This window comes from Bufo bufo, chromosome 7, assembly GCF_905171765.1.
Source record: "Bufo bufo chromosome 7, aBufBuf1.1, whole genome shotgun sequence".
NCBI classification, from domain to species: Eukaryota; Metazoa; Chordata; class Amphibia; order Anura; family Bufonidae; genus Bufo; species Bufo bufo.
Window position 1 is genome coordinate 215,397,101 of NC_053395.1, and position 27,507 is coordinate 215,424,607.

General features: G+C 43.4%; 1 protein-coding gene across 1 annotated transcript in view; it reads right to left on the reverse strand.

Moving 5' to 3' along the window:
- THSD7B (thrombospondin type 1 domain containing 7B) overlaps positions 1-27,507 on the reverse strand; it is a 594,761-nt gene that overhangs the window by 325,202 nt on the left and 242,052 nt on the right. Inside the window, 1 exon segment of the mRNA XM_040440450.1 lies at positions 11,342-11,505. Within this exon segment, the coding sequence (XP_040296384.1) occupies positions 11,342-11,505 (164 nt within the window).

The following is a 27,507-nucleotide window of genomic DNA, read 5'->3' on the forward strand; positions in this document are numbered from 1 at the left end:
TTTTTTATATTTCCCATTCCTTTCGAATCTACTTCTGACTTTTGCAAAAAATCCTGCAGATTTGCCTCAAAACCTCATCCAAAAAACTCTGTTTGGCTGTACCCTTAGTGTTTTTTTTGCTTGTAGCAAATACCATGAAATTCTGGAATTTTTTGCAAGCTTTTTTGAGTTAGCATTTTTAATTATATGTGTAAGCTAAAAACACTAGAAAACTGTCATAAAAAGTTACTGCAAAATAACGCATTAAGTTTCCTGCTGGCCAGAGTGACATCTGGCTTTTTCGCCAACAAAAACTACAAAAAAGGGGTGCCATTTGTAAATAAAATAAACGTCATGTGTAGAGATGAGTTAAATGCTCAACATTTGATTTGGGGTCGATTTGACCGAATTGGTCGACTGATTCATTTGGGGTCCAAATTGTTTTCACCCAAATCAAAAGTGCTTCAACTGGCTGGAAAATTTGGTATGACAATTTTTTCCCTCTTGTCTCTCTCTTTTTTTTATTTTTTATTATCATGTTTTAGGATTCTGGATCCACTTCAAATTTACAAAATTTGGGTCCAATCAGATTAGTTTATAATTGATTCGCTCATCTCTAGTCATGTAAAACCACCCTGTTGTTTTGCGGTCCGTTTTTCACGGATCCGTTGTTCCGTATCTGAGGTTTTTTTTTCTCTGATTTAAGTCCTCTTCCATTCCGTTATTCCACAAAACATATCCGTATGGTTTCCGTATGCAATCCGTTTTTTGCAGATCGGAAGCGGAAACAGTAACTTATTAATCACAAAACACATGAGCAATATGGGCTGGGCATAGCATTTCTACAGTATGGATCCGCAAAATACGGATGACATATGGGTGTGTTCTGTGTGCGTTCCGTATTTTTTGCGGACCCATTGACTTGAATGGGACCCCGGACTGTGATTTGCGGGCAATAATAGGACATGCACTACTTTTTTGCGGAACAGAAATACGGAAATATGGAAACGTAATTTACACGGGGTACCTTCCGTTGTTTTTGCGGACCCATTGAAGTGAATGGTTCCGCACACGATCCGCAAAAAAAAACGGAACGGAAGCGGAAAGAAAATACGTTCGTGTGCATGAGCCCTAAGGCTGCCATAACTTTTATCCTTTTACCTCAAAGCAACCCTCTATACTGACATAGCTGTATGAGGGCTTGTGGTTTTCGCAGGATAAGTTGTGTGTTTTTATGGTATTAATCCAGTCTATGTATTGTGTGTAGTTTATTTAAATTTAATTTTGGTAATGCATATTGTTTTTGGAGATTGCTTTGCTCTACAAATAACATTAACTTTATTGCACATGGTATTACGGATATGATGATGCCAAATATGTGTTTTTAAGTTTTATTGTTTTAATTAAGTATAAATTGCCTATTCTGCCTATACTTTGTTAGCTTTTTTATTTTGTCCCACTTGGGGATTTTAAAGGCTATGTACACCATTATTTTTATTTATTTTTTTGCGTTTTACTTATTTTAGGCTAAAAATCTTTTTTTCAATTGGTCTTTCTTAAAAATATTGAGCCATTCTGTCACAAAGGGTAAATTGTTTTTCTAGCGTGACTGATACTCTTACTTTCACTTTGTGTAGTCTTCTAATAACCCTTATATTTTAATTACTAAGAGGTCAACTCATAAACCCTTATTTAACCCACATTTTTATAGGTAAGATAAGAACTGAGCTATAATGAGTGTTTAGGAGGTCAGAGATCAGAGATATGGAGACTGTGAGCTCCCCAACTGACGGAAAAGAGAGAAAATCCAGAGCCTGCTTTTAGAGCGTCTCAGCTATGTACAAAACAGCAATTGGAAAAAAGATTTTTAGGTCAAAATGAGTACAATTTATTAATAAAAAAATTTGCCCAAAGATTTACATAGCCTTTAACTTTTATGTTTTAGTTTGTATTTATAATGCACTGGAATATCTATAAGTCTCTGGTTTCATATGGACCTGTATTATGCCTGATGGGAGATGCCTAAGGAGCCTTTTACATTGTTCACAGTCATTATTGCAAGCACTGATCAGCTCTTTTGATGTTGGTCACATCTTTTATATTGACATAAAAAACATTGTTTGGTATAAAATTCTCTTGTGAGAATGAGGAAAATGAGCAATCATATTGTAAAGCCTAGAAGGTTCCAAAGAGTTTCCTAAAAAAAAAAAGAGGCTCATTTCCAAAATGCCAGAGTTGGTGTTGATCGGCATCTCCTGTGGAGATTAATAGGGCAGCTGGCCCTTCCTAAAGGATGCTTTAGTTTCACACCATCTCATTAAACATTGCCACACTGATGTCCAATACACATATATTTCATTAACAACCGCCAAAGCTATCTCTAAAACCACAGGGAGTTTTTCTTTTGCTGCAGTTATTTTTTACAGTTGTATTGAAGCTCCTGATTTCCCAAGCCTCACACTAACTCCTGTGATTTTTATGACTTTTGCCTGAATAATATTCTGGTATTTAGATGGGGAAGCTACATGGGGTCATATATATACTTCTCTAGATACCGAAAATTTTATTTTTTGTGGATATTTTCAAAACGTTCATCAACTTATGCACATGAAACTGCAAGGGTCTTCGAGGCTCTTTTGATTTTTTTTATACAATGGTGGACACTAGTTTTGAGCGAAGCGAGCTTCGGATGCTTCATCTAAAGTCGCTTCTTTCAAAACTTCGGAATAATACTGTATGGAGATCCATCTCCGTACAGTATTAGGCTTCATGCACACGGCCGTTGTGCGGCCGTTCCGTCCATTGGGGACCGCAATTTGTGGTCCCCAATGCATGGGCAACGTCCGTGCAGCGGCCGGGACTGATTGAGAAGCATTCAACTTGAATGAGTCCGTGATCCGTCCGCACCGTAAGAAAATAGAACATGCTCTATGTTTTTGCGGTGTGGATATTCAGAAAAAAACACCACGGAAGCACTCTGTAGTGCTTCCGTGGGGTTCCGTACCTCAGTTCCGCACTTCAGCTCCGGATTGCAGACCCATTCAAGTGAATGGGTCTGCATCAGTGATGCGGGGAGCACACGGCCAGTGCCCGCATTTAGCGGACCCGCTGTTTGCCGGCTGCAATACGGCCACGGCCGGGCAACGGCTGTGTGCATGAGGCCTTAGAATGTATGGGCTATGAGGAGCCGAAGGTATTAGCGAATTTGCGCGTGATTTCGTTGAATAACTTAGTTATTCAACAAAATTTAACGATTTTTAAAGTGCAAAACCACTTTAAAACTTAAAACCGAACTCGGCTTCGGGTTCCGACTACTACATCATACATTCTAATACTGTACGGAGACGGATCTCCGTACAGTATTAATCCGAAGTTCTGAATGCTCGCTTCCCTCAACACTAGTGGACACCTCCTACATGGGCTTCCACTTCTAGAATTTTTACTTTTTGGCTCTTGGAATTTTAAAATACAGGGTCCCAAATATATTGAGCATCCATAATAACAGCTGAGTAAATTGATTATAAACAAATCAGATTTAACCCAAATTGTGCAAAAATCTGTGGTTGATCTGAATCCAACTTTTTAATGTTTCGATTTGGGAGAATTTTGCAGGGGGGGAGAGAAAGGGAGAGAAAAAATAAATAAAACCTAAAAAAACTGTGGGTCCTAGGAGACCTTAGGGTGTCATACACAAGTTTTCAGGAGTACTTTCATGGTGGCTCAGTGGTTAGCACTGGTGCCTTGCAGCGCTGGGGTCCTACGTTTGAATCCAACCAAGGACAACATCTGCATGGAGTTTGTATGTTCTCCCCGTGTTTATATGGGTTTCCTCCGTGTTCTCTAGTTTACTCCCACACTCTAAAGACATACTGATAGGGAACTTAGATTGTGATCCCCATTTGGGACAGCTTGATGCTAATGTCTGTAAAGCGCTGCAGAATATAGTAGCGCTATATAAGTGCGTAAGATAAATAAATAATAAGTACTTTTGATTTGGGTTTGAGTCACAATTTGCTCATCTCTATCCTTGATATTGTAACGCACCTAGTTGATCAGTTAGGATCTCAACTGCGGAAGCAATGGACATGCACTATTATCCCACTGCCCTTGTTCTTGGCTGTGGGATTCGCGGTTACTCAGTATGTACCCCAGGCGTCTCTCTCAGTCTTGGGCGGAGAGTTTGGGGTAACAAAATCATTTACCGCTATCCATCTATTTAGTATTACTGCTGGAGAAGAAGGTCTCCTAGTATTACAGGAGTCACAAGTTAGTATAAGCTTGTGCACAGTTCAGAGTTAGTATCTAGTATGCAATAAGTTCAGGGTTAGTATATAGCATGTCCCCAGTTTAGTATATTGTATGCCATAGGTTCAGGGTTAGTATATAGCATGTCCTCAGTTTAGTATATAGAATGCAGTAGGTTCAGTACATGTCCACAGTTTAGTATATAGTATGCAGTAGGTTCAGAGCATGTCCACAGTTTAGTATATAGTATGCAGTAGGTTCAGAGCATGTCCACAGTTTAGTATATAGTATGCAGTAGGTTCAGAGCATGTCCACAGTTTAGTATATAGTATGCAGTAGGTTCAGAGCATGTCCACAGTTTAGTATATAGTATGCAGTAGGTTCAGAGCATGTCCACAGTTTAGTATATAGTATGCAGTAGGTTCAGAGTTAGTATAGCATGTCCACAGTTTAGTATATAGTATGCAGTAGGTTCAGAGTTGGTTTGGGAGTATCGTCTCACACCAGTCAGGAACCACCCCACTCAGAGTTCCAGGACATTAATCAGAGCAGGTAACCGGCATATACTTGCGGTTAGTTGGTCCTGGCTAGGAAGCCAGCAGTGGGGAAGCCAGTGGCAAGAAGGTAGACAGTCCTTCACGCTGTTGTTAGGGATCCAGGTCTGGATATGTGGACAGAGTCCTCAGATGCAGTGGAGCTAGCAGGGTGCGCACTCCATTAGTGGAACACCCTGCTTAGCACCTGTCTTCTATTTAAGGGCCGGACGGTAAGTGGGCGGAGTCACAGGACGGCCCAGCAGCCACTGCGTTCCACGCTGGAGCGCAAGCCAGCGTAACAACACAGGCGGTCGCTGCGTTCCACGCTGGAACGCAAGCCAGCATATCGTCACAGGGAGCCGCTGTGATCCAGGCTGTACTGTTACAGTACCCCCCCCTTAAGGGACCCCTCCGGGGTACCCCACTAGGAGAGGGTCGGTTGGGAAATCTTCTATGGAACAATCTTTGAAGTCTGGGAGCATGAACGTTTTGCACATCTTCCCAAGAGTCATCCTGGGGACCATACCCCTTCCATCTAATGAGATACTGGATCTTCCCCCGTCTTCTTCTGGAATCAATGAGCTGCTCAACTTCAAATTCTTCTTCTCCTTGGACCTCTATCGGAGGCAAGGGTCGAGGATCACTTGATGGGAACGGCCTAGATCTAAACGGCTTCAGTAGTGACACGTGGAATGTACCTGTAATCGCGGAGGAAGGGTGAGTCTCACCGTGTTGGGGTTAATAATCCTTTCTATCGGAAAAGGACCCAGGAATTGTCTTCCCAATTTCTTGGAAGGTACCCCCAACCGAAGGTTTTTTGTTGATAACCAAACCGAGTCCCCGACCTGGTAGGGAGGACTTTCTCTCCTACGACGGTCGTAGTAACACTTCTGTCTTTCTTTTGCCCGTTGAAGGTTGTCTTTTAGCGTCTTAAGGGTAGTTTGCAAAGTGGTCAGATAATCGTCTGTGGCTGGAACGTTTGTGGGAAGGCTGGTTTGAGGAAGAGACCTAGGGTGAAATCCGTAATTAGCAAAGAATGGAGTATGTAATGTGGAGGAATTCGTAGAATTATTATAGGCAAATTCAGCGAGAGGAAGTAGGCCCTCCCAGTCATCCTGGAGAAATGAGCAGTGACATCTGAGATACTGTTCCAGACACTGATTCACCCTTTCAGTCTGCCCATTAGTTTGGGGGTGATAGGCGGTAGACATTCTGTGGTCGATTTGAAGTCTGGAACAAAGTGCTCTCCAGAATTTGGATACGAATTGCGAACCCCTGTCTGATATGACCTGGCTAGGAATTCCATGTAACTTAATAATATTAGACAGGAATACCACGGTCGTTTCCTTGGAGGAGGGTAACTTCTTGAGGGGCACGAAGTGTGCCATCTTAGTCAGCAAATCCACTACCACCATGATGGTGTTGTTTCCTCTGGAAAGGGGAAGTTCAACTATGAAATCCATCGAGACCCATTCCCAGGGTCTGTTGGCGATGGGAAGACTCATTAGGAGACCATAAGGTCGGTTTCTGTCAGTTTTACATGAGGCACAGGTCTCGCACGTGGAAACGTATTCCTCAATTTGTTTGGTCATCTTTGGCCACCAGAAGTTCCTGCGTATCAGGGTTGTGGTTTTAGCAATGCCGGGATGTCCCGCGAGGGGTAAATCATGGCAAAGTTTGATCACCTGATTGGTGAGGGAGGGTGGTATGTACAGTTGGCTGTCCTTGTAAAGGAGACCCTGTTGGTTCTGCGAAAGACCAGGGGGGATATTAGCATGGTCATTAATTAGAGCATCCTTGAGCTGGGTTTCCAACGTTATGGTGGCAAGGACGAGTTTCTTCGGTGGAATGATCCATGTGGGGGCCGTGTCTGAGGTGCGAATTTCAGCCAGTCGTGACAAGGCGTCGGCCTTCCCATTTTTTGAGCCTGGTCGGTATGTAATTTGGAAGTTAAACCTGTCAAAAAAAAAACTCCACCGTACTTGACGGCCTGATAATGTTTTATTGGTTTTCAGGTATTGTAGATTACGGTGATCCGTATAAATTGTGATGGGGTGTATTGATCCTTCAAGTAAATGCCTCCAATTTTCCAGGGAGCACTTTATGGCGAGGAGTTCCTTTTCTCCTATGGGGTAATTGAATTCGGCGGTATTTAGCGTCCGGGAGTAGAACCCGATAGGATGTAACGGAGTTGAAAAAGAGCTTTGCTGGGACAGAACAGCTCCTATGGCTGCCTGGGATGCGTCTACTTCCAGTACGTAGTGATGGTTCGGATTTGGGAGAGTCAGTATCGGTGCCGTAGTGAACCTGTTCTTTAATAACTCGAACGCTGATTGGGCGTCCTTGGACCAAACGAACTTCGTGTTGACACTAGTTAAGCGGGTTAGTGGTTTAGTGGTAGCGGAGAAATCTTTAATGAATTTCCTATAGAAGTTTGAGAACCCCAGGAACCGTTGAAGAGCTTTCCTGGAATCCGGAATCGGCCAATTTTGGATGCAAGTGATTTTTGAGGGATCCATCTGGATACCTTTGGGTGAAATTATGTATCCGAGGAAGGGAAGAGAGGTAGTCTCGAATACACATTTTTCCTGTTTGACGTATAAGCGATGAACACTTAACCGTGCGAGAACCCAACGGACATGTTTCCTGTGATCGTGTAAGTTATCGGAATACACTAGTATATCATCAAGATAGATGATTACACATACGTCCAGTAGATCCCTAAAGATGTCGTTAATAAAATTTTGGAATGTGGCAGGGGCGTTGCACAACCCGAAGGGCATCACTGTATACTCAAAGAGTCCATACCGAGTGCGGAAGGCTGTCTTCCATTCATCACCTTTTCTGATCCTAATTAAGTTGTATGCGCCTCTCAAATCCAGCTTGGTGTAGATTGTTGCTGTTTGTAATCTTTCTATGAGTTCGGATATTAGCGGCAAGGGGTACCAATTTTTGATTGTTACTTTGTTCAAGGCTCTGTAATCTATGATGGGCCTTAGGCTTGAGTCTTTGTTTCTCACAAAGAACATCCCTGCTGCTGCCGGGGAGGTTGAAGGCTGAATAAAACTTTTCGTAAGTTCTCTTCTAGGTACTGTTTGAGGTGAACAAGTTCTGGTTGTGCCAATGGATAAATTCTACCCGTGGGTATCTCACTACCCGGCAGCAAGTCTATGGGGCAATCGTAAGATCTATGGGGCGGAAGAGATTCTGCCTTCTTTGCGCAGAATACCTCAGCAAAGTCTGCGTATTGGCTGGGGACCTGGTTCACTCCCACATGCATGAGAGATTTGAGAGGAAAGCAGGTCTCCATACAATAAGGTGACGTAAACTGAACTCTCCCCTGTTTCCATAGGAGGGTTGGCTGGTGTATTTGCAACCATGGCAACCCAAAAATCACGGGAAACAATGGAGAGTGTATGATATCAAGGGATAAGAATTCTGTATGGTTATTTTCACATGTCACCATGAGGGGTTGAGTCTGACTGTGGATAGGACTAGAAGTGGTACCGTCAATGAAACTCACGGATATCAGAACGTTTTTTCTCATGTGGGGAATTTTATTTCGCTCAATCAGATGCATATCGATAAAATTCCCCGAAGCTCCAGTGTCCACCATGGCTTCAACGATAATCCGGTTTTGGTCCCACTGTAAGGTGAGAGACGTGTATATGTAACCACCAGTACTATTTTTTGTACTGCCTAAGGTACAAGACGTGCCGCTCTTACCTTCGCACTTCTTACGTATCGCGGGGCATCCGTCAACGGTATGGTCAGCAGACGCACAATATAAACAGAGGTTGAGGTTACGTCTCCTGGCTTTCTCTCTCTCGGTCAGAGGACCTCGGATCGCCCCAATCTCCATCATCTCTACAGCAGGACCCTGGCTGGACGGTCTTGGGTTGGGTGTGAAGCCTGAGACTCTCTCGGCTCTGCGTTCCCTCAGCCGTCTGTCAATGGTGGTGGCCTTCTGCATCAAGGCATTAAGTGTAAGTGGTAATTCTCCTCGGGCTAATTCGTCCTTCAGGGCCTCGGAAAGACCTAGGCGAAACTGATTCCTAAGGGTGAGGTCATTCCATTCAGTCTCCCGGGCCCAGCGAGTGTATTCCGCAATAAAGTCCTCTACAGGTCGTCTCCCTTGTTTAAGGCTGCGTATAGCGGTCTCAGCGGTCAGCTGTTTACTATGGTCCTCGTAGAGAAGGGCCATTTTTTCAAGGAACAGAGGGAAGGATTCCAGGACTGGGTCTTCTTTTTCTAAATAAGTATTGGCCCATGCTCTGGGCTCCCCCCTGAGGTATGAGATCATGGTAAGTACTTTTGTTCTGTCAGTTGGGTAAGTCCGGTGCTGCAGCTCAAACATTAGTTTGCACGCGTTCAGGAAATCCCTGAACTGCCTTCGGTCACCCGCGAATATCTCAGGTGGGCTGACCTTGGGTTCTGGTCCATCACGGGGGTGTCCTGGCCCCTGAGTGACAAGTTGCCGTATTGCCTGGTTTTCTAGCTGGAGATGTTGTATAGTCACATTGAGGGTCTCCACCCTCTTAGTGAGGGTGACGAGGTGACCTGCAACCTCCGCTGGATCCATGTGGGTTCCACTAATATGTAACGCACCTAGTTGATCAGTTAGGATCTCAACTGCGGAAGCAATGGACATCCACTATTATCCCACTGCCCTTGTTCTTGGCTGTGGGATTCGCGGTTACTCAGTATGTACCCCAGGCGTCTCTCTCAGTCTTGGGCGGAGAGTTTGGGGTAACAAAATCATTTACCGCTATCCATCTATTTAGTATTACTGCTGGAGAAGAAGGTCTCCCAGTATTACAGGAGTCACAAGTTAGTATAAGCTTGTGCACAGTTCAGAGTTAGTATCTAGTATGCAATAAGTTCAGGGTTAGTATATAGCATGTCCTCAGTTTAGTATATAGTATGCAGTAGGTTCAGAGCATGTCCACAGTTTAGTATATAGTATGCAGTAGGTTCAGAACATGTCCACAGTTTAGTATATAGTATGCAGTAGGTTCAGAACATGTCCACAGTTTAGTATATAGTATGCAGTAGGTTCAGAGCATGTCCACAGTTTACTATATAGTATGCAGTAGGTTCAGAACATGTCCACAGTTTAGTATATAGTATGCAGTAGGTTCAGAGCATGTCCACAGTTTAGTATATAGTATGCAGTAGGTTCAGAGTTAGTATAGCATGTCCACAGTTTAGTATATAGTATGCAGTAGGTTCAGAGCATGTCCACAGTTTAGTATATAGTATGCAGTAGGTTCAGGGTTAGTATATAGCATGTCCTCAGTTTAGTATATAGAATGCAGTAGGTTCAGAGCATGTCCACAGTTTAGTATATAGTAGGTTCAGAACATGTCCACAGTTTAGTATATAGTATGCAGTAGGTTCAGAGCATGTCCACAGTTTAGTATATAGTATGCAGTAGGTTCAGAGCATGTCCACAGTTTAGTATATAGTATGCAGTAGGTTCAGAGCATGTCCACAGTTTAGTATATTGTATGCCATAGGTTCAGAGCATGTCCACAGTTTAGTATATTGTATGCCATAGGTTCAGAGCATGTCCACAGTTTAGTATATAGTATGCAGTAGGTTCAGAGTTGGTTTGGGAGTATCGTCTCACACCAGTCAGGAACCACCCCACTCAGAGTTCCAGGACATTAATCAGAGCAGGTAACAGGCATATACTTGCGGTTAGTTGGTCCTGGCTAGGAAGCCAGCAGTGGAGAAGCCAGTGGCAAGAAGGTAGACAGTCCTTCACGCTGTTGTTAGGGATCCAGGTCTGGATATGTGGACAGAGTCCTCAGATGCAGTGGAGCTAGCAGGATGCGCACTCCATTAGTGGAACACCCTGCTTAGCACCTGTCTTCTATTTAAGGGCCGGACGGTAAGTGGGCGGAGTCACAGGACGGCCCAGCAGCCACTGCGTTCCACGCTGGAACGCAAGCCAGCGTATCATCGCAGACGGCCGGTGCGTTCCACGCTGGAGCGCAAGTCAGCGTATCGTCACAGGGAGCCGCTGTGATCCAGGCTGTACTGTTACAGATATTGGGTATAACACCTCATAAGGTATATAGACCGAGCAATATGCTTGGCTGTTTTCATCACATCATACACATCTCCAGAAACTCAAATGTTGAATTTTTGGGGGGCTTTTTCAAAAAGTTCAACAAACTATGGTGGAATCATATACAAATTTGAAGTTTATGTAAAGAACATGGAAATGTGTAGGTCTTAGGATTCTCCTATATGGGGTTCTACTGTAACATTTGAATCTTTGAATATCGATTCACTAACATCCGAAAACATTGATCATCCATGATATTAGGTATAGCATAACATACGATATGTAGAGTTTGAATGGAGCACCAGTGCATGCTCAGCCACCACTCTTTCATGCAGCTGGGGGGAAGTAGACAAGAGTCCTCCGTTTAGAGATCAGCGGGAGTCTCCGTGATCAGGTCTCCAACCATTGGAGACAGAGATTTTCAGTGGAATATCCCTTAACCATATTAATATTTGCTGGACATGTTAGACCATGATCTGGCCCATGCATAGTCACCCCAACTGACCTTCTTTATTTGTTCCTGACTCATTGATACGCTGGGCACAAAACACCTGACGAGTCTGAACGCCACCCCCACATTGTGCTGCGTCTTCCACCCGTGAAGCAGTGTCCTGGTCTGTGAGCAATGATATCTTACAGTCTGTCCATTCAGATGTTTTCCAAACAAATCTGGAAGAAAGGTTAAAAAAAAATGAAATTAAATTGTAGCAATACATGTTCCCCTATGCTACTGCCAGTCCTGCCTATCTAGTCTCCTGCAGTACAACAGAAATCCAATTCAGTTATTATATCCCCCATTCCGATACAATTCAGTCTGCACAGCAGCATAAAATAAATAAAATATATATAAAAAATAATAAAATTCAGATAAAAAATACACTAACCTCCATCCCTGTTTTTATGGTTTCTTGAGAAATTAAATTAAAGAGACACTTTGATCAGAAAGGGGTATTTTTTATTTCAATATTCATAGAAAACACTATTTATTTTTTGAATTTTTGACTGTCTTTCTTTTTCATTTCAGCAGCACCATACCATTGAAAATGAAATACAAAATATTGTCCTTCTGTAGCAGTCAGCACAAATAATAAGACCTTATATACAGATAGGCAATCTACTGTCAGTTTACTGCTGCTGTGAGGGAAGATGTTATCTAAAGGGTAATTCTTGTCATAACAGTAGGTGTATAATGGGGATAACAGTATGAAAGTTCTATTTTTTCTCTTGATAGGCCTAGATAATGATGCCCACAGAAGAGAAATGAATTGATTAGTGTAATGTGTGATGCTCTAAATGTGTTACTACAGCAGCTACTACTAGCAGCTAAGATCAGCTCTGTGCCAAACGTCACCCTGGCACAACACCCCGCCATCAACCGCCTTTATCTATATGACAGCAAACACCTCAATAAGCAGGGAGTCAGCCTCCTGGCCAAATAAATGAAGGACATTGTACTAAACAGAACCCCCCGGCCTAGACCCTACACAGGCCAATTTGGAGACAACAGGGAAAGTCCACCGACAACACAAATACCTCAAGTATCAAACGCCACACCACAAACAGGAAACAAGGCCCTGTACCCCAACACGGGCCACCAGAGGCAAAAACCATGGAGGAAACCACCCGCCTCACACAGAGAAATACAGAGCAGAGATCTAGACGAGATAGAAAACCTGGTCAGAACTTTATGTAGAACATTCAAGTGACTGGACAACACAAGCCTTATCGATCATACCAGAACCAGTCAGACCCCCAGCTCGTCTTATGAAACCCGCTCATTACAAGGTATAAGGAACCCGCTATGACACCCTTTATAATCAGCAGCTGGAATATCCAAGGTCAGAACATGTCAGCCTTTGGATGTAAAGTAAATGATCCAGACTTCACCTAGAGTTTGAGAAACATTGACATTCAAATCCTTCTAGAAGCATGGACTAAGGCAGAGAGCGAGTCCCTGGCTCCCAGTGGATACAGGGAAATCTCTTTCCCGGCCCTGAAAAATAAAGCCACCAAACTTGGTCGCTGTTCGGGAGGAATACTAGTGTGGTATAAAGTGGAGCTCCATGAGCAGATCAGACCAGTGAAACGGGGAAACAGCCACATCTGGATCAGAATAGACCGCTCCAGCCTCACCTCCCAGTCCGACATTTACCTCTGTGCGGCCTACATACCACCACCTGAGTCCCCCTACTACAACAAAGAATGCTTTGAGATCCTGCAAAGGGAAGCCGTCCACTATCAAAGTCCTTATCATGGGAGACCTCAATGCCAGAACAGGCAGGGAAAGAGACTACCTGGCCACAGATAGAAACAACTATATATATGGAGCACAGACGGACAGCGACAGCTCAGTACATGCAGAGAGGAACAGCACAGTAAATAAAAGTGGCACAAAATTGTTGAAACTTTGCCGAAGCCTAGGACTCCACATCCTCAATGGTCACACCCAGGGAGACTCTCTAGGAAGGATTACATTAAACTCCCATGTGGGTAGCAGCATAGTGGACTACGCCATCACAGACATGGACCCCACAAACTTTGGGGCCTTCATAGTCAGCCCACAATCGCACTTGTCTGATCACAATCAAACATCCCTATATATTAAGTTCACAAACAAACCACCAGGACAAATACCTCTTCAGGCCGGGCTCTTCACACTACCTCCATCTTATAAGTGGTCCAAGACATCGGCTCAGAAATATAAAGAGGTGCACAGTAAACCAGAAATCCAAAGGATGCTCTACTACTTCAACAACAAAGTGTTTGAGATAAACCCAGAAGGATTCAATCAAGCTGTAAGAGATCTTAATATATTTTACACCATGGCAGAAATGGCTAACCTGAAAAAGTATAGCCACCTGAAGCAAAAAGAAGATAACCCCAACACTTCTTTTGATGAGGAGTGCAGAGCTGTACAGAAAACCTTAAGATCGGCCTCAAATAAAAAGCATAGAGATCCCAACAACACCAACCTACGGGAAGTCTACGACACAACGCAGAGGCAATACAAAACCCTTCTCAGAACGAAAAAGCAAGAATATACCTCAACCAAACTTACACAGCTTCAAGATGCCCTCCAAGATAACTCCTTCTGGGAACTATGGAACAAATGAGAAGAGAAACAACCTCCATATTCAGAACAGCAACATCTGGCTCCAGTATTTCAGAGACCTCTACAGAGACATCCCAAAAGAAGAACGTAACCCAGACCAAGAACAAATGAGGTCAAAACTGAAGAGCATGGAAGAGATACTTAAAGATTTCCAAAACCCGCTAGACTCACCCATAACACTGCAGGAGATATCAGAGAGAATATCAACCATGAGAGTTTAAAAAAGTCAGCGGCACAGATGGCATCCCACACGAAATGATTAAGTACAGCCCACCAGCAATACAGGCAGCCATAGCAAAACTGTACAACATTGTGCTAAGCGCTGGCTACTTCCCCCAAGCCTGGAACCAAGGTGTCATAAGCCCAATACACAAGAGTGGGGACAGGTATGACCCGGCCAACTACCGCTGGATATGTGTCAGCAGCAATCTGGGGAAACTATTTAACAGTATCGTGAACCAGAGAATCCTCGGCTTTCTCACCCAGCACAATGTACTCAGTAAAAGCCAAGCAGGGTTCATGCCACACCACCGCAACACAGACCACGTCTACACCCTGCACCGCCTCATCCAGAGCCATGTCCACAACACAAAGCAGGGAAAGATATACGCTTGTTTCGTGGACTTCAAAAAGGCCTTTGACTCAGTGTGGCACCCAGGATTGCTCCTGAAGCTATTGGAGAGTGGAATAGGAGGAAAGACATACAAAAGCTCCTACACCGAGAACCGATGCAGCGTGAAGGTAAGGCTACTTTCACACTAGCGCAAAAACGCTTCCGTTACAATAAAACAACAGCATGCATCCGTCCTGAAAGGATGCGGTTGTATTATGTCTTCTATAGCCATGACGTATCCGTCTTGAACACCATTGAAAGTCAGTGGGGGACGGATCCGTTTTCAATTGTGCCAGATTGTGTCACAGAACATGGATCCGGCCCCAAAATGAATCCGTTTGGCTCCGCTGCAGGCAGTGTTTGGTGTCCGCCTCCAGAGCGAAATGGTGACTGAACGGAGGCAAACTGATGCATTCTGAGCGGATCCTTTTTCATTCAGAATGCATTAGGGCAAAACGGATCCGTTTTGGACCGCTTGTGAGAGCCCATGACGGATCTCACAAACGGAAAGCCAAAACGCCAGTGTGAAAGTAAACTAAATGGGAAAAGAACGACTTACTTCCAGCAGAGCCGATGAGTCAGACAGGGCTGCAGCCTCAGTCCAACTTTCTTTAACATTTACATCAACGAGCTGGCAGGGGCTCTTGAATCCTCCTCAACACCAGGTCTCATCCTCCATGACACTAAGGTGAAATTTCTCCTGTATGCGGATGACCTTCTCCTACTATCACCAACTGAGAAAGGTCTCAAAGACCATCTAGTTATTCTGGAGAAATTTAGCACCACAAGGGCCCTTCCCATCAATTTAAAAAAGTCAGCCAGGCCCTCTACCTTCATGCTACACAACCGCCCTCTTACAGCCACCAACAGGTACACCTACCTGAGCCTGATAATTGACCAAACTGGGAACTTCAAATCAGCCATTGAGGAGCTGTAAGACAAAGCATGCAAGACCGTCTACAACATCAGAAGACGACTGTACCACCTCAAAGCACCCATGAGGGTCTGGCTTAAAATCTTTGACTCCATCATTGCACCAATCCTCCTGTATGGCAGTGAAGTCTGGGGCCTTCACACGTACCCCGACTGGTCAAGATGGGATTCCAGACCAACAGAAATATTCCACCTGGAATTCTGTAAGCATCTCCTCCAGGTCCATCGGAGCACCTCTAACAGTGCCTGTTGAGGGGAGCTGGGCAGATTCCCTCTACACTTTACAATCCAGAAGAGGGACGGCATTCTGAGGGCATCTACATGGTAGTAGTGAAGGTTCCATTCACCATAAAGCCTTGCTACACCAAGGGATCCCAGGCAAGGCAAAGCCCCAAAATCAACTTACTGAAACCCAGTCCGACCAGATAATCACCCCACACCACCTCACAAAAGCCGGGATCAGGAACACAGTAAACAAAAGACACGAGGAATACATCAGTGAATAAGGGAGGAGGTGAGAGCATCCCAGAAGCTGATGGTGTACCAGAGCCTGCAGAGAGACTATAAACTGGCCCCATATCTGGAGAATCTAGGGAACCCCAGGGAACCCCAGAGACAGGAAAATCCTGAGCCGCTACAGACTGAGCGCCCACAGCCTGGCCATCGAATCCGGACGGCATCGACAGAGCTACATGCCTAGAGAAAGAAGACTGTGCCAGCAGTGCCAAATGGAGACGGTGGAGGATGAGGTCCACTTCCTGATATACTGTCCCAAATACTCAGCAGTGAGGGTAATCCACTTTAGAAGACTCTCTGATCTACTCCCAGACTTCAGCTCCATGGAGGAGGAAGAGAAGCTGCCCATCCTGCTGGGAGAGGAAGAGAACACTGTGGACATAGCAGCACAATATATCAGTGCCTGCCACAGACTGAGAGGAGCGTGATATGCCATGGACTCCGATACCCTGACCCCGGATGTGTTCTGCACCCCTTCCCCCTCTGTCATGATACGCCACAGACTCCTATACACCGACCCCGGGTGTGTCCCCATTTCTGAACCCCATATTTCCCCACATGCTTTGGCAATACTAATGTATAATTTTAGACCTACTAATAAAACTTTATTGATTGATTGACTACAGAGAGGGCTGCCCCTGGTCGCACTGCAGTTTGTACTGGAGGTGTGGCTGACACCTCAGTCGTGCACTCCTGACCAGCTCGTCTGCCCCATAGGCTGATTTTGAATAGTGTGAGTATATAGCTTAGCCTGCTCTCCCTCATTCACTGGAAGCCATTTGGCACCAGGAGAGGTATAGTGTGGACTCTCATTGCATTCTTTGGTGGCCATTTGGCACCAGGAGAGGTGTGGAGTGGGCTCGGCATGCATGTTGGTACCTGCATTCCTTGGATATAATTAAGGCCATTTTGGGACCATAGATGACAGAAATTAAAGCAGGCCCAGCATGCATGTGGAACCTACACTCCCTGAATTGTATGGTAGCCGTCATGGCACATAACAGGTAGAATTTAGTGTTAGGACCCCGTCTTACAGAGATCGCCTTGACGTGTGGCAGACGGGCTCAAATAATTTTGTACAAAATGTATTTTACAAGCATCTCTAATTTATAAGTATAGCATTAGCAATTATTATGCATTTTTGTACTTTATTTGGTTTGCAGAGAGCTGTTGCATTGCATATTTTGTTTTACAGTGTTGTTTTCAGCCATAGCAACGTGCCCCTGCGCATTGGGATATGCTGACTGACCCCCTTTTTCTCTGGTCGCACTGATGGTCTGACCGAGAGAGTTAAGTGAGACTGTCTGCCATGCTAATAGTCCAAACAAATAGGAAGTAAAGGAGAGAGGACGCCCTCTGGGTTTAAAAAAAAAATTATACTCAGCCTTCAACTGTCACGGATGTTCCCGCGACAGGTGACAGGAGATCGGTGAGACTGGCAACACGTGATTTGATCTGACATGTTTTGGATCAAATGACGTCTGTGCTGTTTCTGGTGCCTACCTCACCTTCTTTCCCCAGGTGTGGTTATTATGGTCATTTAACCTTCTCTATTGTTGTTTCTCCCACTATGCTATGCGGTTTATAGCTTTTGTTGGAGTTGTGGATAGCTGGTGTGTAGATCTCGACTGAGTTCCTGGTGCTGCCATAGCCACTTGAAGTTAAGTGTTTTTTTCCCCTTTTGTATTTTGTTTGGGTTATTTTGTGTGTTGCATTTCCCCGTCTTTTGTATTGGGGCCTGAGGGAGACTCCTGCTCGTCCTTCCTTTTGGAGGAACAGGTTGTCTCAGTCCTGACATTAGTACTAGGGTCCTATAGGGTGAGTTAGGACCCTAGGTATACGGTGTATGAACTCACCTACCTCCGGGGTCTGTTCATAATGGTAGTTAGTCAGGACTTTGATTAGGGTTTTACTAGGAGGTGTCCATATTCTTTCCCTAGTTTCCAGGCCTTATTCTCTCACCCCTTACCCTCCTATGTTGGGTGTGGTGTTTCCCTCCCACACCCGAACGTGACATTAACATTCTAGTAATGATTATGAAAGATGATGTAGTATAGATATTATTAGAGACCACTATTAGAAACCATACCATTCAATAGAGACTTGACAGTTATGTCTGGCTATAATACTGCAATATCCACAAATCAGACGACATACAGGAAATTGGGATAAGGCTGCGCGTTTCAAGCTGCACTGTCTAGTAGTGATAGCTACCACAAAAAATCTAAATGCAGGCAATGATGAACTCTTAGGCAATGCTACCATAAAGAGAAGCTAAACGAGTTTCAAGCCCCATTTACCTGTACTCATAGCTAACACAAAGAGATGAAAATGCTTTTGAAGCCCAAGTTACCTGTAGTCACAGCTACCAGCAAGAGATTCAAATCATGCTTTGTGACCCACAGACCTTTAGTTACAGCTACTGTACCACAAAAAGATAGCAAACACGCTTTGAGCCCCACTGACTCTTAGCCATAGTTATCACGAAGAAAAGCAAAACATGTTTCAAGCTCCAGTGACTAATCAAGGCTACCTAAAATAGGCACAAAACACATGTCAAACCCAAATAACCTTTTATTATAGCTACCACAAACAAACTACTTCCTAGTTAGAGAGTTAGTAAACCTGAAACGCATTTTGAACCTCAATACCAATGAGCTCTTAGCCATACCTACTAAGAACAAACATAAAACACCTTTTGAGCCTCACTGACTCTTAGACACAGCTACCACAAAGAGACGTGTTTTGAGTCCCAACAACTTTTATAAAAAGATGGCATAAAAATATGTGAAACGCATTTCAGGCTCCACTGACATCTAGTCATAGCTACCGCAAAGAGTTGAGAAGTGTGTTTTGAGTGCCAATGACTTTTAGTTGTGGCTGGCACATCTAGAAAAATGTGTTTTGAGCCCCCAAGACTCGCAGCTACGACAAAAGAAACCAGAAACATAATCCTAGCCCCCAAAGAGTCTTAGTCATAGCTACCACTAATGGACTCAAAATGTGTTTTCAGCCCTCCAGGCTATAAAAAAAAAAAGAAAGAAAGTGAATGCAAGCTCCAGTGAATCAGCTATAGCTAGCACTAATAGCACTAATAGATGCAATATGTTACTTAAGGCCCACAGATTCTTAGTCATGGCGATTACAAATCAACAGAGAAGTGCGTTTCAAGCTCTACTAAAAAATGTACAGTAAAATGCATCAGTTATTACCATAAAATGATCATTTTGTTTAGTCCTTTGTCCTGGATTGATTTAGTCATGGCTACCAAAAAGAAACACAGAAACGCGTTTCAAGCCCAACTAAGTAAAATGTAAATAAACGTGTGTATGTTGCTAGCTAACTATGTGACCATAAAACTGATAGTTCTGCTTAGTCTTTTGTCCAGGATTGATTTCCTTTATGGTCCATTCATGCAGATGGTAAGCTGGTCGGATAGGAACCCTGCGAGGCGTCAGTACTGAATGCAGTGCTGACCATATGTACACAAACACTCATTACGAGTATCTACTCTCCTAATTAGTAAGTATATAAACCTGGCCTGGAGATAGCATAATTCACCTCCCAACGCTGCAGTCCCCGTGCGCTGTTGTTTAACAGTCTATCCAGGTTGCATCCCTCATTTCTTAATGTTTGCAATTACGTATCAAGTGCCTATTTGCCTTAATAATTTCCTATGCCGGTTCCCAGGCTCTGTGTGTACTGCTGGGCACTCCCACTAATAAAGATTCATTTCACCGGTCTGTGGAAGTGGTGACAATGTATAAATAAATATAATAAAATAATAATTCCCACAAAGAGATGATTATATGATCAGAGGCGACAGCCAACATCAGCACATTAGTCCTCGCTCACATTTATGGGCCATACCGTAAAGTGAATCCAACCAGGGAGGCGATGGCGTCTCACCAATTAATATTTTAGCAGCGCTGTTTGCTCTTTCTCTAGTAAATAACTCATACAGATTTTCTTCATAGTGAAACATTAATACAAACATATAATTATAACGTTGCGAGAGAGTTTTCCTTTTAAAGAACCTGCAGGTTTCCCGAGTCATAAGCAGCAGGGTGTCATTAAGTGAGGAAACAGCTCAATCTGATGATCGGGTAATGACTGTAATTTAAAGAAAATGTACTAATGCTGACAGCACTACAACAATCCATTACTTGGAGGGTTTTTTTCTTTACTTTCACTGGTATGAAGAAAAGTGATATAATAAAATAAATGTGTTAGAATCTAACATGGTGGGGGTCTACTGCTGGAAATCACACAGATTAAGTTCAGCTACTATGGACATACAAAGGTTAGTCAAGTCACTTTGGGGTTTAAAGGGATGTGTTGTATAGATAATACATTTTCAAATACCCCATCAGAGAATTCTATATTGATAGATGGGGATCTGCATAAAATAGCTACAAAGAGCATCTTTCTCTTTGGAAAACTAAATAACTATAGTACTGCCTCCTATGTACAAGAATATAACTACTATAATACTGCCTCCTATGTACAAGAATATAACTACTATAATACTGCTCCTATGTACAAGAATATAACTACTATAATACTGCTCCTATATACAAAAATATAACTACTATAATACTGCTCCTATGTACAAGAATATAACTACTATAATACTGCTCCTATGTGCAAGAATATAACTACTATAATACTGCCTCCTACATACAAGAATATAACTAATATAATACTGCTCCTATTTACAAGAATATATCTACTATAATACTGCCTCCTATGTACAAGAATATAACTACTATAATACTGCTCCTATGTACAAGAATATAACTACTATAATGCTGCTCCTATGTACAAGAATATAACTACTATAATACTGCCTCCTACATACAAGAATATAACTAATATAATACTGCTCCTATTTACAAGAATATATCTACTATAATACTGCCTCCTATGTACAAGAATATAACTACTATAATACTGCTCCTATGTACAAGAATATAACTACTATAATACTGCTCCTATGTACATGAATATAACTACTATAATACTGCCTCCTATGTACAAGAATATAACTACTATAATACTGCTCCCTATGTACAAGAATATAACTACTATAATACTGCTTCTATGTACAAGAATATAACTACTATAATACTGCCTCCTACATACAAGAATATAACTAATATAATACTGCTCCTATTTACAAGAATATATCTACTATAATACTGCCTCCTATGTACAAGAATATAACTACTATAATACTGCTCCTATGTACAAGAATATAACTACTATAATACTGCTCCTATGTACAAGAATATAACTACTATAATACTGCCTCCTATGTACAAGAATATAACTACTATCATACTGCTCCCTATGTACAAGAATATAACTACTATAATACTGCTCCTATTTACAAGAATATATCTACTATAATACTGATCCTATGTACAAGAATATAACTACTATAATACTGCTCCTATGTACAAGAATATAACTACTATAATAATGCTCCGATGTACAAGAATATGACTACTATAATACTGCTCCTATGTACAAGAATATAACTACTATAATACTGACCCCTTATGTACAAAAATATAACTACTATAATACTGCTCCTATGTACAAAAATATAGCTACTATAATACTGCCTCCTATGTACAAGAATATAACTACTATAATACTTCTCCTATGTACAAGAATATAACTACTATAATACTGCTCCTATGTACAAGAATATATCTACTATAATACTGCTCCTATGTACAAGAATATAACTACTATAATACTGCCTCCTATGTACAAGAATATAACTACTATAATACTGCCTCCTATGTACAAGAATATAACTACTATAATACTGCTCCCTATGTACAAGAATATAACTACTATAATACTGCTTCTATGTACAAGAATATAACTACTATAATACTGCCTCCTACATACAAGAATATAACTAATATAATACTGCTCCTATTTACAAGAATATATCTACTATAATACTGCCTCCTATGTACAAGAATATAACTACTATAATACTGCTCCTATGTACAAGAATATAACTACTATAATACTGCTCCTATGTACAAGAATATAACTACTATAATACTGCCTCCTATGTACAAGAATATAACTACTATCATACTGCTCCCTATGTACAAGAATATAACTACTATAATACTGCTCCTATGTACAAGAATATAACTACTATAATAATGCTCCGATGTACAAGAATATGACTACTATAATACTGACCCCTTATGTACAAAAATATAACTACTATAATACTGCTTCTATGTACAAGAATATAACTACTATAATACTGCCTCCTACATACAAGAATATAACTAATATAATACTGCTCCTATTTACAAGAATATATCTACTATAATACTGCCTCCTATGTACAAGAATATAACTACTATAATACTGCTCCTATGTACAAGAATATAACTACTATAATACTGCTCCTATGTACAAGAATATAACTACTATAATACTGCCTCCTATGTACAAGAATATAACTACTATCATACTGCTCCCTATGTACAAGAATATAACTACTATAATACTGCTCCTATGTACAAGAATATAACTACTATAATAATGCTCCGATGTACAAGAATATGACTACTATAATACTGACCCCTTATGTACAAAAATATAACTACTATAATACTGCTCCTATGTACAAAAATATAGCTACTATAATACTGCCTCCTATGTACAAGAATATAACTACTATAATACTTCTCCTATGTACAAGAATATAACTACTATAATACTGCTCCTATGTACAAGAATATATCTACTATAATACTGCTCCTATGTACAAGAATATAACTACTATAATACTGCCTCCTATGTACAAGAATATAACTACTATAATACTGCTCCTATATACAGGAATATAACTACTATAATACTGCTCCTATGTACAAGAATATAACTACTATAATACTTCTCCTATGTACAAGAATATATCTACTATAATACTGCCCCTATGTACAAGAATATATCTACTATAATACTGCTCCTATGTATAAGAATATAACTACTATGGGGGCGGAGCCTGGCTGTGTAGCTGGATGGCTGCAAGTTGCTGAGCTCCTCAACCTTACCGGCGAATTAACCCCTAAAATAAGCTCACAGCACCGCTAGGATGGGCAAAACGGGCAGGGATCGATTTAAAGATCAGGTGGATTCGACTCCTGTGAGATCCAGACAGCCCGACATGGATAAATTTGTTAATAAGCAACCGAAGCTGAGGTCGGCTGAGACCCCCAAGATGGCGCCCGCTCCAGCCCAGGCATCTGACATGGAGGAAGACACAGATGGCGGCAGTGTCTCAGATGCCTCGACTAACAAATCGAGGAAGCAGAGGGGCTCATTCACTAAAGCGGCACTTTTGGAAGTGATGAATGCGGCATTAGCCCCTATTAAGAGGGACCTGTCTGAGATTAAAGAGGACCTCCGGAGCATGGGTCACCGGGTGTCGGATCTGGAGGGCGCGCAGGAGGCGGCTCTCCGGAGAGAGGAGAGAACATACAAAGCACTCAACTCCCACACTGACCTGCTGAATGAGGCGCTCCTGAGGGTCGAGGACCAGGAGAACCGGAGCCGCAGGAGGAATCTAAGGATTCGCGGGCTCCCAGAATCCTTTGCCAGCGAAGCGCTAGAGAAAGTGGCACATGAGCTATTTTCCGACCTGCTGGGGCCTGAGAGAGCGGATCGGATCGTTATTGAACGAATACACAGAGCGCTTAGGCCCAAACCTAAGAACACCGATCCCCCACGCGACGTCATCTGCGGCCTCCTGAGTTTCGTCGATACTGCAGCACTCATGAGAGCTGGGAGAGAAACGGATCATCTGCAGTATGAAGGTACGCCGGTCATGTTCTTCCAGGACCTGGCCCCTTCTACTTTAGCTAAGCGGCGCATCCTTAAGCCGCTCTTGGATGCCCTCAGAGCAGCAGCTACCCCGTTCCGGTGGCTATACCCGTTCGGGATCGCAATCCTCAAGAACGGGCGTCAGATCACCATCCGATCGCCGAGGGATCTTCATGCTAGCTGGGCCCAACTGGGGCTGAGCCCGATCGAGATCCCTTCATGGATGCCGGCCGACATGGCAGATCCTCCTCTCCCGCCACCCCAGGCAGCAGAATGGCGCCCTGTTTATAATAAAAGGTCGCCCAAGGCCAGGGCTGAGAAGTCTGATCACCCTCCTACCTGAGCATGAAGATCTTGAAGGGATCTCTGTTCTGTTCCTGCTCCATTTGAAATACCTGGGACTTAGTGCCTTATGGTGACTTGCCCTGGAGCTTCTCTGTTCCCTGAGAGATGTTGACCTGAATTTAGGCCAGCCATGTCCACCTGTTGTGGAAAATATTGTTTCAGCATGCGGCTGATGCTTAATGAGTTCCAGAATTTCTTCTGGTTCACTTAAAGTTATGGACCTTCTCTATTGCCTGTTCATTTCTAGTTTGCAGGGGTTAACCCGGTATCACCTTTGGGTCACCCCCTTTTCCTTGTTAGATGGCCAGTCAATGGCCCTCTATAGCTCTGCGGGACCCCCCACCTGACAGACCCCGGCTGGTAGCCGTGATGAGTAAGGGTCGTGTAGTCAGGTGCTCAGTAGAGCTCTTTTTGCAAAATGTATTTGCACTATTGCTATGTACCTTACCTGTTTGTCTCCCCTCCTCCCCTCATGTGTCTCCCCCCCCCCTCACCATCAGATGTCATGTTTTGCATTATGAATTGCTGACTGTCTGCTTTCTATTTCAGAATGTCGTCTATTGTGATTTCTTCATTTAACGCCCGGGGAATGAACGAGCCATGCAAACGGTCCCAAATCCTGGCCCTGTTACAGAGGGATAAAGTGTCTATAGCATTCTTCCAAGAAACCCATTTCAAAGAGGGTAAGATTCCTAAATTGCCCCCCAAAAGATTTCCTCAGTGGTTCCACAGCACGTATAGTTCGGCTAGCAGGGGTGTCAGCATAGCGATCCACAAACAGCTCCCCTTTAAGCATTCTGCCGTCTCTGCAGACCCTGAGGGTCGTTACCTGTTTGTTAAGGGCACTATCGCTGACACTCCTGTTACCCTGGCAACTGTATATGCTCCCAACAGAGGGCAGGTTGCTTGGCTCGTTCAGACCCTTGGCCTACTTTCCTCCTTTAAGGAGGGAATGGTTATTTTAGGAGGTGATTTTAATGCTACCCTCGATCCTGCATTAGATTCTTCTAATGGGAAGTCTGCCATTACACATGCCCGGTTGCGGCGCCTTAAGATAGCCCTACAGAGGTTAGGGGTTCTAGATATCTGGCGCACCACAAATCCTACTGGTAGGGACTTTTCCTTCTATTCAGCTGCTAAATTGTCCTATCACAGATTAGACTACCTATTTTTATCTAAATCCTGTGCTAATAGAGTTATCAATTCTCACATAGGGAACATCACCCTGTCTGACCACGCTCCGGTATTTTTGAGTGTGTCCCTGCTGGACCTCCCAAAGAGGGAATGGAATTGGCGCATTAATGAGACCATCATCTCTGACCCCTCCCATGCTGCGAAATTATCTTCTATTATAACGGATTTCTTCACATCTAATACCTCAGGCCCTGATGCTCCCTCCCCGTCCATTATTTGGGAAACCCATAAAGCGGTTCTGAGAGGAGAACTAATAGCCTTAGGTGCCCATATTAAAAAACAACGGGATCAGGCTGTGGCGACACTTCTCTCCCAGATTCAGGCTCTAGAGCTAACGCACAAAGCCTCCCAGGCCCTTAGCTGTGCCTTGGAGCTCTCAGAAGCCCGTACTAAGCTCAAGAACCTGCTAAATGTCACGTCAGCTAAGCTTTTACTTAGAGCCAAGTTCCGCTCCTATGCGCACGGGGACAAAGGGAATAGATTAATGTCCGCTTTAGTGAAGAAACAAAACACGGACTCCTTTATTGCTGCAGTTAAAAATGACAAAGGCGTCCTTCATAAAGGAACTCCAGACATAGCAAAGACCTTCTGTGCCTTCTATAGGGACCTATACAACCTTAAAACACCAGATAATATGTCACCAGCTCAATTAGGTGAGGCAACTGAGAAGTTTCTGTCCTCCCTCCAGTTACCTACTATTACCCCCGCTCAGTCAGCCCAGCTCTTATCTCCTATCACAGACGATGAAATTGGTAGGGTTCTCTCCTCCATACCCTCAGGGAAAAGCCCAGGCCCTGATGGTTTTACCATCTCTTATTACAAAACCTTTAAGCAGACCCTAATTCCCCATTTTAATACCTTATGTAACTATTTACTCCAAGGGGGCTCCCTCCCTCCCCAATCGCTTTCAGCCCATATCACGGTAATCCATAAGGAAAATAAGGACCCCCTAAATTGCGGGAGTTACCGTCCTATCTCGCTTCTAAATACGGATGTGAAGTGGTGGGCCAAAATTTTGGCTCAACGGATTCAGTCGGTTCTCCCTGGCATTATCAACGAGGAGCAGGTGGGGTTCGTCTCTGGCAGGCAGGGGAGTGAGAATACAGTCCGTGTCATACAATTGATCACGCATGCTCGTCAGCACTCAATACCTTTAGCTCTTCTCAGTACAGATGCAGAAAAGGCCTTTGACAGGATCAGCTGGCAATTCATGTCTCGGGCACTGTCGAAGTTCGGCCTTCCGGACCAGTTCATCCAATCCGTTTTCTCACTTTATTCGCTCCCCTCTGCCAGAATACGGATTAATGGGACACTCTCTCCAGCTTTTCCCATTACTAATGGGACAAGGCAGGGGTGCCCACTCTCACCTGCCCTCTTTGTTATTGTCATGGAGACCCTGCTGGCCAGGATCAGGCAAGATCCGGACATTAAGGGGATCACCTTGGGGTCGCATACCCATCTAACGGCCGCTTTTGCAGACGACCTTTTGGTCATAACGTCCAACCCTCTAACCTCCTTCCCCAGACTTCAAGCCCTTTTTGAAGAATATGGAGTGGTCTCAAATTTTAAGATCAACTATACTAAGTCACAGGCCCTGAATATTTCTTGCCCACCCGCTACTGTAGACACGCTTAAAGGTTCCGCTGCTTTTTCGTGGGCCACTAAGTCAATCCCTTTTCTAGGTACCCATATCTCAGCAAAACCAGAAGATCTTTTCGAGTTAAATTATGTCCCCTTACTGAAATCCATTAGAGCACACTTACATTCTCTAAAACTTCCGTTTATCTCTTGGATTGGGCGGAAAAACTTCATTAAAGCTTTTATTGTTCCGAGACTGCTCTATCTCTTCCAAACACTTCCTATCTGGCTACCCCATTCCTTCTTTGTGGAGGTCCGCAGGGTCATCTCAACCTTTGTTTGGTCTGGTAAGTCCCCCAGGTTGGCTTATGCCACTCTCACTCGGGAGAGAAGGTTGGGAGGCTTCGGCCTACCCGACATATACCTCTATTACAAAGCATCAATGCTAAACAGAGCTTTGAGCCTCATCTCCTGGCGCCCTCTCGGCCTTGTCTCCCGACTGGAGTGTGAT